The 12589-nt window shown below is 43.9% G+C and overlaps 1 protein-coding gene across 1 annotated transcript in view; it reads right to left on the reverse strand.

The window, feature by feature from the left end:
- TMEM232 (transmembrane protein 232) overlaps positions 1–12589 on the reverse strand; it is a 175278-nt gene that overhangs the window by 4720 nt on the left and 157969 nt on the right. Inside the window, exon 14 of the mRNA XM_066612559.1 lies at positions 7711–7804. Coding sequence (XP_066468656.1) covers positions 7711–7804 — 94 coding nt within the window. The remainder of the gene's footprint in view (positions 1–7710; positions 7805–12589) is intronic.

Below are 12589 nucleotides of genomic sequence, written 5' to 3' on the forward strand. Positions count from 1 at the left end.
TCACATTTTGAGGCTGCAATCCTGTACTACTAATCTGAGAATAAACCCTACTGAACACAGTGGACTTAACTTCTGAGTAGACATGCATAGGATTGCATTGTGAGAAAGCTGTTTTTGGAAGTTGATTGATATGTAGGAATACCTCCAATTACACTGTAGACTGGTTATTATTCAAGAAGAAAATATCTTCCTTTAATACTTTAAATGTTTTTAGTGGTTTTATTCAAATGTTTTTATTCTTATGCTTTGAGCATAGAAAAGCAGTATAAAAATCTTTCAAATAATACAAATAAATAAGTAAATACTATACTACTGTAGTATACTATATTCTTACAGGGTGGCAGCCAGCAATGCAGCCAGCCAGTGCTTTTGTTAAGTGAATATGCCAAAAGGATCCTAACAACTCCCTGATGATCCAGAATGAGAGGATCTCCACCAGGACACTCTCTGGTACATCTACCTGAGACGAGGGGCTGAGATGTAAGGTGATTCCCCCCCCCTCCTTCAGCTGCTAAGAGTGAATGGAGATAAAGGATGCATGTAAGCTGACAGATTATAAAAGAGGCAGAGAAGGATGTTTTGATATAGGAGAGGCTACAATGGAAGCCAAGAGGAAGAGCTGGCAGCTAGTAGCTACAGATATGCTTCAAACGCACATGTAGTGGATGTAGTTTGAAGGACTGCATGTGCTACCCAATGCCATCCAGTGCTCAAATATGTAAATCTGTATATTTGTAAATGGAGCAAATATTACAAAGACACCTTAAGCCTCTGGTGCTCTGTCATCCAAAGGAAGCTCAAATCCAGGTTGTGCTACAGTCCCTGGAATTTCTCACTACTTGGAGAAGTGGGGCATCATGCATTAGCACATAACACTGGCATTAGGAACAGGAATGACATTTCCTTAGGAGCTGGTGTGACTGAGCCTAGATGGAGGAAGGAACCACAATGTTCCAGGCACAATTCAAGTTGATACTATAACAGCAAAGTGAATGTAGCTGAAAGACCTCAAGGGCAGCATGGGCAGCCTTGATGCAAACATGGCCAAGTCACAGTAGCAGAAAGAGGTCCTCAGAGTCAGCATGAATAGCAAAACCACCAACTTAAAGCCAGCTTGGAGTCTTCATGTCAGGAGGTGAGAGACCTGCTGGAAGAGAAACAGCAGGAAAATAAAACTGGTATAGAAGACCAGCTACAGAGCTACCAGTCAGGGCGGACAAAGAAAATCAGTAAGGCAGAAGAGCAGCTTCTTGGTTTGAACTCCAAGGTATCTGAGTCACTAGCTGAAAACAAGAAAGCATTGCCTTATGTGGAACTGACAGGCTATGGTGAGAGTGTGAAACTGGTGCACAAAGATCTGCACAAAGAATTACAGGAACTTGAAACTCAGCATGGAAAAAAGTTGCAGGAGGTGAAGCAGTAGCGAAAGCCCATGTTGAAAGTGAGTGGCCTGGAGGAGTATCAGCGGCCTGAAGCAGTGGGTCAGGAACCTTCCGTCCCATAGACTCCTCTACCTCAAGCAGAAAAATTCTCAATAGGAAGGGGAGTTCCCTGCACCAGGTTACTTCAGAAACACACTCGCTACAATGGCAAGATATCCGGGGAAGCTGACCTTTCCCAGTTTGAAATTGTCTGCCAAATAATTGGTTGAAATGACAGGTGTACAGAGGAGTCCTGGTCACTAATCTAAGCCAACTCTGATGGTATTAAAGAACTTGCTATCAGACTCGAGGTAGAATTATCCAAGTCTGGTGAAAGCGCTGCAGTCTGGAGCCATTTACCCAGGACACAGAGTTGGTTGACCAGGACACAGTTCAAGATCCATCAAAGGAAGACAGAAGAGATCCTCCCTAAGTTTTATGAGGATGTATGATGGCTTGTGGGACTGGCATATGAAGGTGTCAGTGAGGAGAAGCGGGTGATGAGATGCAGGGAAAGGACTACTTTCTGAATGGATAGTGTGATGTGGACTTCCAATGAAAACCATGGAGCAGCAGCCAAAGACCCTTTGGGAAGCAGTGGAAATTGCCGCAGAAATAGAGGTTTTCTGTGCAGCAACTAGGGTGGAAGGCAGCCCTTCAAGAAGAGCCCTGCTGTGGGTAAGTATACATATTTTTCTAATATGGATGGGGATTTGAAGCAACCTGACTGAGCAGCTAGTGTTTTAGACCTGTAATAGGAGATCCTAGATTCAGCCAGAAAAACCTAGGACAACTGGCAGTAGCAAAAGAGTCAGGGGGAAAGTGCCACTTAAGTACTGGCATTGTGATAAAACTGGCCACAACAAAGAGAACTTTGATTTTTTTTTTTTTTGAAGGGAAGCCAAGGTTCACAGAGTGCCAAAAGAAGGTGACTCTGCTACAGGTTCCACCAAACTAAAGGGTAAAAGCTGGGAGGAAGCCTACCAGTTGGGGATAAGTCTGGACAACTGAATTAGAACCACAGCAGGCTGACAATTACCTCTGAAATAGATAATATAAAGTGTAATGGGATATTTGATACAGGATACAATTTAACTGTCATTTTATGCAACTTGCTAGCCATTCTCAGGAAAAAGAAACTCCAAACTGCAGAGTCTAGTTGTGTTCAGTTGGATAGTCACTGGTGCACATGACCCAGTAGTAAAATGGGGATGGATTTCCATGAAGATTGGACCTTTCTGTTTGTGGTACAAGATCTGGGAGGCAGATATTGAAGATGAAATCATAATCGTCTGGATCTTATGGATGCCAATGGCTGTATCACTAATACTGGAAGGAGGGATTCTGAGGTGAATTTTTTTTAAGTGTGTCCCTCAAAGCTTTGGCTTGAGCCCCACATACTCTCTGTAGATGCTTGGTCTGTGAAGAACGCATAGCCTTCATGTCCAAAACTGAAACCATTATAACGAGTGTTCTGAAACTTCTCTCTTAGCAGAGCAGTGGGAACTGGTGAAGATTTATTCAGATATGCAAAGGTTGAGGGAGTGTGAATCACTAAGGCCCAAATCCTAACCAGCTTTGCAGCACTGCCACAGCTGTGCCAATGGGGATGTCATTGAGTGGCAGTCAGAGAGGCCTCCTCAAGGTAAGGGAATGTTTGTTCCCTTACCTCAGAGTTGCATTGCCCTTACCTCAGTGCTGGAAAGTTGGTTAGGATTGTGCCCTAAGCCCTCTTGGTAGGCTTAGGGCAACCTAGAGTGCCAGTACTGCTATCTGTACTGAGTATTGCTGATGAACCCAGGACAATTTTAAAAAGGACTAAACAAACAATAAAACATGGCAGACTTGATTTTGTGTGGATTATAGAGCAGGGATTGAAGCCACCATAAAGAATTCTTACACCTTGCCTCAAATGAACAGCATCCTGGATTCTGCTACAGGGTCAGCATGGTTAAATTAATCCCTTCTTTTTTCAGTTTCTTCTTCTCCAAAAGTCACAGAATGGCAAGTCTTAGATAAGCATTACAAATAAAGGCAAGCACCTTAGTTAGTCTTTAAACAAATGCAGGGGTCTTGTCTTCAGGGTTAGTTAACAAGTTAACTGAGAAGTGGGGCACAAGCCCGTAACAATAGCATTATAAGCAAACTAGCAGCTTGGGAGTCTGTTTGTCATGGTTACCATTATTATCAGTTGACAGCGCTGCCCTGAGTTATAAAATATATTTCAGTGCACTTAGTATTTTTGCTGTCTTACAGAGCCAGGACTCAATGGAGAATTAAGTCTAAAAGCTTGTTTAATGTATCAGAAAAAGTATATTTCATTCATTCCCCAAACTGGCTTAATAATAGCCAATTCTTATAAACTTGCCAAAAGACAGAATGCTCTGGACTGTTATCCAAAAGATGGCAAGAATACGCCCCAACCCCCCCCCAAATGTTACAAAATGCCTTCACATTGGTACGTGACTGTTTCTAGCACTTTCCAATGTTTATCTTCAGCACAGTACTTAAGATAAACACTGTGCGGTAGGCAAGGCTGAAAGGGAGCAACTTGCCCTAAATAAACCAGTTAGCTCATTTCAGAGCTGAATGGGGATTTGACTATGTTTTTCTTCCACAACAAAATCCAACTGTTTTTTCCATTGCACCATACTGGTCCCAGAATATTGGAGCAAGGAAGAAAAAATGCCTAGCGTGCTACTTGTAAAGAAAAAAAGCAGCAATTCCTTCCACTCTAGTGGTTCAAGGATTGCCAGATTAAAATTTCACAAGCAAAAGATGGTATGGGTGAACCTGAGAGGCTTTGGCATGAAGCATGGCCATTGCTTCAGTGTTTGAAGCTGGGATTTCACAGCCCAATCCTAAACTACCCTGGGTGTGGGGCTGCCGCAGTGCTGAAAATGGCTGGCACAGTATCCTAAGCACACTGGGCAGCCGCTGGCAGCTCCATGGAAGAAGGGGGCATTTGTCCCCTTCTCCCAGGTAAGGAAAGTAGCCCTGCAACAGGGTTATTTAAATTGGTTCTTGAGCTGCCACAGAATCAAGAGCCTCCACAAGGCCCAACATGGAACTCAGGATCCAGTGCAGCTAAGCTCCATTGATCCCTCCCTCCTCCCACCCCGCTCCCTCCCCCTGCCACACCTCCTCCTCGCCCTCTCCCCACCTTCCCCCCATCTCCCCCTGAACCGGAAAACCTCCTCCCCACCTCCCCCTATGCCCCCACCTACTTCTCTGCTGCCTGGCGGTTTGGACGACCTCCAAGTGGTGGAGCACCGGCTTTCCACTAGCGCTAGCCCAGCGCTCACAAAAATGACAAGTGCAGAAAGCAGTGTTTTCAGTTTTTTATCCCAATTATAATTTTTATAAATTATAATTGCTTTAAAAGTGTATTACGTAGGTAGTATAGGTGGTATAGTGTCATCAGATGCAGCCACAGTCATTACCCATGCAGCTCCCCAAATCCAGCCCAACAAGCCTACAGTGATCAATAGAAAAGGGTGTTTTTTGGTTTTGTTTGTTATTTTTTCTATAATGAGAAGTGCGGAAACAGTGTTATGTGTTTTCATTTCAGTATCACAAAAATTTCACATCTCTAGCAATAAGTTGTGGCCAATGAACCAGCAACCATCTACCTGGGACAGTCCAGAGAAAGGAATTGTTAGAGGGCTGGGAAGGAGCTTGTAACTGGTCTACACATGAAGGTTGAAATAAGAGGTAAAATTCTGAAGCAGTAGTAAGGATAAAGAACTTCAGACTGCAGATAAGGAATTATTTTTTTGAATGCTCTTGCAAATTTCCAACAAAAATCCATTCGTATACATTATTTACTGGTGTCTAAGATGGGACAAATGAAGTATCATTTGTCACAACCCATGATGTACACACTCATATTTTGTCTCACCATCATTACTGGTCAAATGGAGATCCAGATTTTTTAAAGCACTACTAAAACAAGCAAAACGTTTGAACACAGCTAATTCTGGAATAAGTGTATGCACAGTGATCAATGCTGCCTCGATCATATCTGCTTCAGTTCCATAAAAAAGTAACAAACCTGTTATTTGTCTCTCATCATAACAAGGGTTTGTCAAGTGTCCCAAGTGGGGTACCAGAGAAGGTGAGAGAAAGTTTGAGCCTTAAGAATGGCAACACTCCAAAACAGTGTTGTGCACAGTGCTAACAGCTGCATTTGCATCCAGGTATCAAATATTTGTGCCTGAGTGTCTGAAATTTGAAATGAAAATGGAGCCGAAAATAAAGTTTGCCAGATTTTGAAATCCAGTAAAATTTCAGATTTTGACTCAAAATTTGGCGTTGGAATTTTGGAATTGAAAAGTCATGGCAGAAATCGCATTTCAAATGTTTTGATCCATTGCGTGGATGAATACAGTTACTATGAAATTTCCTAAAAATGTTATTGCATGTAATCAGATACTGTCAAACTGCGAGTAATTCTGCAGATCAGTACTACAGGACTCAGTAATTCAGCTCTCAGTACTTTTAAAATGCTGAGCATGACTGCATGTTGGTTATGAAATTTTGGCAAATGCTGCTGTATTTCACGTGCTTTCAACTGATGACGACAATTCCATGCAGATTGTCAGTTACTGTAAAATACTGAACTCCACTGCAAAATATTTGGATGTCAGTTGATGGTACTGAATATAAAATACCTGGAGAATAACCAGCAAATAGCCAGAGTGGGTTTGCCATCAACGTTTACAAAGGATACGTTTGAGAAGAATTTTTGGAGTCAATTTGTTATAGTCCTAAGGCAGTGCTGCTCAAACTCCCAAGCACAGCACACCTGGAATGCAATCCCCACCCAGACTGCATTCGAGCATTCTGTTTGGGTGCTGCGCAATGTGCTCCCCATTCAGAGGACAGGGACACTCTGGGCAGTCACTCTGCCCAGCATCCCAGAATGCTACGCAACACGACGTCCGGGCAGACACAAATGCCCAGAGCATCCCTGTCATGTGGACAGGGAGGACATCGAGCGTTGCCTGAGCTGAACCAAAACATTCACTAACCAGGTGGATGGATCCATGCACATGCCGGATCCAGCCCTTGGGCCACAGTTTGCCCTCCCTTGCTCTAAGGAGAAATTGAGGAAGCCTGTGAGTCACATGTCATTTAACTGGTGGGTGAGCATGTCAGTCACATTGGCCTTACAAAACTGAAGGATGATTTAAGTGCATGCATGCTAGCTTTCTTTTATGAATTCCAGCATTGGAGGTCTAATGATGACCCTAATTTGTGTACCAGTAACAAGGTCAACTATTTTTCTGCACAAACACGCAAAATCTAGGAGAGTATTTTTAACAAATGGAAGTTAACCAGATTGATGTCACTTATATACTCACCCAGCGGTTTCCACACAGCCTGATCAGCATGAGATTGGCAGGAGGCTGGGTGCAAGGTAATTTGATTCATGAGCTTCTCAGCTCTCTGCTGCGCTGCTCGTTTAGTGTATTTCAACAACAAAATAATGATAAATTTATTTCTGGTCTGTCAAGGGTACAGTACAATCCAAGGATCTGGGTCCTCCACTTATCATGTGTACTTCTGAGAATTAGAAGTTATTTACCTCCAGCCAGAGACACAGGGTTAGTCAATCTACAGTCTACAATATCAGTACTTCACATGCATATCAGGTCTTTATCTGATGGAATCATGTCTTAGGGCCTGATCCTAACAGTCCCGTGCCAGCCCAGCACCAGCATGCAGTGTCACAAATGTGCCATAAGGTACACCTGTGACACTTATCGCTGGGCTGGCACCAGCTCAACGCAAGTCCGTGCTGAGCGAGTGCCAGGCAGAGAATGGACAAACACCGCCTGGAGCTCCAAGTAAGCACCAGGTGGCAGAGTGGTACGGCAGGGGATGGTGTTCTGGGGTGGGGGAGGGCAGGGGGAAGGCATGGTGGGACTGGGAGTGGGGTGGGTGAGGCAGAGATGGTGGCAGAGCCCTCTATCCGAATCCCCCTCCCAGCCCAGGAGACCTGATATGGGTCTCCTCAAATTTGCGCCCACTCAATAGCATCTTGGGATGCAGTGGTTGCCATTTCAGCACCACTGCAGCCCTGGGCACTGGGAAGCATAGGATTGGGCTGTTATTTAGAGACTATTATTTAAAAATAACAAAAAGCATTATTTCCACTAACTGAGTAAGGTAATTAACAAGCTGCTGCGGTCCATTAGCTGACAACAGAGTTAGCAAATTGTGGGTTTTATAATACACACAGTATTAAATTTATGCAAATACACATTTTAATGTCTGCTCCTACCTGATTATCAACGATTCTCCTCAACTCTATATCTGTGCGGGTAAGAATATCTGGATATGGATATTTTGGCACACCTGCTCGCAAAAGTTCTTCCCTAAGGAAAGACAGAAGAAATATGTTATTAGACTTCAGCTTTACGGCCATCTTTACTTATTTTTCCATTTTTCTTAATACTGCCATTCCTCCAAAGAGCCTGGGGGTGTACATAGCTCCTCCCCTTCTGTTGTCCTCACAACAACCCTGTGGCATAGGTGAGACTGAAAGACGGTGACTAACTCATGGTCACCTCAGAAGCTTCATGGTAATGAAGCTGAGTCTCCCATTTCCTTAATAATTTCTGCTGCTGATTAGGCTTCAGGCTTTTCCAGAAAGTCCATCTATTCCAAAAGCAGCATAGAACTGTTTTATCAATCCTAAACCAGAGGGGAAGGGGGCACTTTCCCATTACCTGGTGGTCCAGGAGAGCCAACCTGGGCTGCAGGCCTATTACTATGAAGAACAAGAATGAGTGTAAATTGTAGGTATTGCTTGAAGATGTGTGTGCAAACTATTCCCTGTACTGATATGGGGTATCCACATCTTTTAAGATCTTGTGAGATTTGCTGAACCCAATCTGATGCAGTGTGAGAACTAAGTGAGGAACATTTTGAATAATAAGTTTCTGGCGCTGGCCCACCTCTAGAACAGAGAATGGCAGGAGAATTAAATATGCACTGGAAACTCTAAAACTTTTACAGCCCAATCTTATGCTCCCCCCCCCACCATCATCATAGCAACGCCAAACTGGCAAATGCTGAATCCATGGTGGGGGTAGTGGGTCAGGAGGATTCAGTGGAGAATGGAGATTTTAAATCCCCTTACCCCTGTGAAAGCCTCCCGACCTGCAGTGCATCTCCTTGGATCTGTACTGGCAACTTTGCCAGTGCAAGACTAGGGAGAGAAAGAGGGTGGGGAGACTTCTGCCAAAGGGGTAAGATCCATCACAGGCGGCCCATGACGGATCCTCTCCCTCCTGCAGTCTCCCTGCCCCGTTATGCCCCCTCCCCGCCCAGTTTTGTCCTCTCCCTGCCTCCGTAGCTCCCACTCCTTCCACCTTTCCTGTCATCCTACCTCCTCCGGCAAGCTGGAACTTCCTGGATAGCGGAAGGCAGGACAGCGCAGGCCTTCCTGCCGGCAGTCTGAGCAGTGCTCTGCCTTGCATGCAGTCAGAGCGCATTTCACAACAGGAGCTGACTGCTTTACTGCAGTCAGTGCCATCAGGTGGCAAGGGAAGGCAAGGGAAGGCAAGGTGGCAAGGGAAGGATTGGGCCCTCAGTTTGAGAGAGAGAGAGGGGTGTGTGCTTTCCTACAGGACAAACCCTGTCAAGAACCACAAATCCCATCACTGCTTAGGCTCAGAAAGCATTTTCTGTGCACAGGCAGGAGAAACCAACAGGATGTGACATCTGCTGGGTAGTAGGAGGGAGAAGCAAGTGTCATATCCGGACATTGAGATCCATCAGTCGGATTTACAATCCCCCAAATAGACTATGTGAGTGAATGAGTACTCACAGAGTACTCATCAGAGTACAGTCTTCAGTCTCCAGAGTACAGAGAAGAATCTCAGGGATATGGAGCTATGCCCAAAGGGCAGCCGTCACTTGGGTAGAATCAATATACATATATACATGCTGAGATAGTGCCATGTATAGTTCTAAATAGAAATAAGGCAGCCAGAAATGTAAAGAGCTGAAACAAAAAGGGAACTAAAAGAAGCAAAAGGATACCTATCACTTCTCCAGTTTTTTTTCAAACAAGTAAGGTGTTCCATGTTAGACAGGGAAGCCTACCTTCCCAGTTTTTACCAAGGCCAGATAAACGATTGCAGGCACTGGTACTGAGAGAAGAGAAAGATTTAAATCTGCATTGGTTTCCATCTCATAATGCTGGTCTGTATACTTTTTGTTTGATGTGCTCAGGGGTTTTTTTCCCCCTTTTTAAAAAAGTAGTTCTAGCCTATTATTGCTTATTTATTTCTGCAGTTATGCCTAGCTCTATAATTACGCTGAGTTCAGGTTATAATTATAATCATAAAGATCATTAGATGGTACAGCTTTGTGACTAAAATATAACCGCATGTGCAGCAGAGATATATTTCAGAGGCCTCCCCCCTTTATGTGAAACATGCTGAGGGTGTTTAAACTTCAAAGTGCAAAAAAAAAAAAATACCTACACTGTAGCTCTTCAACGTTAAAAAAAAAAAAAAAAGAACAGCAGAACATCCTTTTCAAAGAATCACAGCCCAGAATAATCATTTCCTCATAAAAGGCCAGGCAGCTGACAGTGATTGAATGAGTTCTTAGGTGTCACAATCCAGCAGGACACCTGCCACCCATTCAAGAAATGCTGAGCAGGATCCATCCCATATGCACAGCTGTGTGGAGGAGGAGTTCCCTACAGGGCTTGATGGAGCCCTCTCACTCCTCTGCCCAGATGCATAATGAAGAGCATACTGGGAAATGCCAGGCTACTCCCTATAATAGGAGGCCCATGCATGTCTCATTTGGAGTGATCAAGCAGCCTAGTTTCACCCTATAGCTATGTGCACAGATTTCACAGGCCTGAGAAACAGAGAATCAGAAAAACATTTTTTCAAAATTAATGGTGGTTTTATGTGCATTTGGCATGCTGATTCCAAAAATGGCATCTGTTTTGCCCAATTATGGCTAGTTTCGGAGCTACGGCATAGCCTCGTTAGTGAATGGTTCAGGCCATGGTGTAAACTTCCTCACGAGGAAGCTGCTTGAACCATTCACTAACAAGGCTATGCCGTATCTTTGAAACTAGATGTGATGGGCAAAACCGATACCGTTTTTGGAATCACACCCCAAATATACCCAGGAATAGCCTCAAATATACCCAAGACAGCAAAATGTGTGCTGGCCTGTGTTATTTGTTTAGTTTGCACACCCAGCTCTACAGAGCAGCTGAATCACTTGCTCGTGTCACTTGTAAAGACGCAGCCACTTCATTTATTTTTTATTTATTGAACCTGTACATTGCTTTTCTGCTCCCTGCTACAAGAGTCCCTTTTGGGAGAGTTGAGATATATCCTTCCTTGATAATGCTGGTGTGGATGTTAAAACTGTCTGTCCACTTTTGGAAAAAGGTCATCCAAAATGTTCTCCAGACTAATGTTTTTGAATGCAGCCTACTTTTTCCCCCTTTTTTGCTTCAAGTTCCAACTGGAACTTAATCCCACTGTTTGACCATCTGTAAACTAAGTCAACCTGCCACTGACCTATCCATGTATGTCTTCTGATATTACCAAGCGTTTACCGGTTTTTTTTTTTTAGCTCTGGTTGATTAAACTCCTTTCAGTCTCTTCGTCCAAGTCAGTTCCCTCTAAATTTTCTGCAGTATAATTTCAGCAACAGAAACCATCTGAATTGCTTAGTTTTTCCTTGGCATTGATTTTGAAGCACCTGAAGTGCAATCGGTAGTTTGCTAAGCGAGCACACAAAATAGCTCTGAATTGATTTGAGATGAGCCTGGTAAGCAGAGACTGATTCAGTGCATCGTGACCTATGAGTGGATGAGGGGGAGAATTGCAATATTTCCAGGGAAGCCAAAAATAGACATTGTCTTTTCAATCAAGTCCTGCTTTGAAGATTCTATATGAAGGATTAAACTGCAAACAATTTAAAACTTTTGCAGAGGATTGTGAGATGGAACCCCACTACTGATGGGATAAGGCACCTCCTTGACTAGACTGCAGTAATGTGTTGAATTTCTGCCTCCTGGTCAAAGTCATGCGAGAAATCAGGAAGTGGCTTTCCTGACCAACTTCACCTCCACTGCAATGAAACAATCGTGCTTCAGCCTTGCTAGTAGCATAGCCGGGGGGGCGAAGCAGTAGGGGCAGTCAAATGCTTCCGATGGTGACTGGGAAGATGCACTTACATGGGGACTTGCAGCACCTCCTGTACTTACTGTGCCATTCCCCAGCTATGCCTCGTCTTCCGTTCCTTTCTTCTTCAACCCATCAAGTGCCAGGAAGGAGAGGGTGCTGTAGCAGCATCCCTACAGTCCTCATTAAAGAGGAACTTTAAAGCTAACCAGCTTGTGTACATTCGGTTTTGCAAAATACACACAAACACACACACACACCCCATACTTCCTGAAAGCTAAACCCACTGGAGAATGTTGTTTTGCAACATTGGAGAGCATGAAAGCTGTATAATATTTAAGAAAATCCAGCCTCCACCAGAAGGTGTCTTTGCAAGATTTTAAGATGAAATATAAACGGAAATCATTATATTGACAATGATCCTAAAGAATGGTGAGCCTTTTAATTTTATTATAGAATCATAGAGCTGGGAGGGGCCTAATAGGTCATCTAGTCCATCTTATTTATAGCATTTTAAAAACATTACATTTTAAAGACAGTAACAAAGACTATCTTAATACAATTGGTTATCATCTCATTCTGTGAGAGCTGGTGTAGCATAGGGGTTAAAAGGCCAACAGCACAATCCTGTACATGTCTACTCAGAAGTATGTCCCACTGTGTTCAGTGGGGCTCCCTCCCAGCAATATATGCAAAAGATTGCAGACCAAGGTACAAATCAGAACTTTACCAGTTTGACAGCCTAATCCTAAGCAAGCTACTGCTGGCAGGATGGGCATGCACTCTGTCACAAACATGCCATAAGGTGCCAGTTGGAGACCACTGGCATCAGTTGGAGACCAGGACTCGCCAGAGCAGGTAGGTTCACTGTGGGCCAGCGGAGGGGCAAGGAAGGGCAGAACGGAGGTCAGGGAGTGTAATGAGGTAAGGGAGGGGGTGGATCAGGTCTGGTAGGTGGGATAGGGATATAGGCAAAGGCTCCTCCCAGAT

The sequence above is a fragment of the Tiliqua scincoides genome, chromosome 2 (genome assembly GCF_035046505.1).
Source record: "Tiliqua scincoides isolate rTilSci1 chromosome 2, rTilSci1.hap2, whole genome shotgun sequence".
NCBI classification, from domain to species: Eukaryota; Metazoa; Chordata; class Lepidosauria; order Squamata; family Scincidae; genus Tiliqua; species Tiliqua scincoides.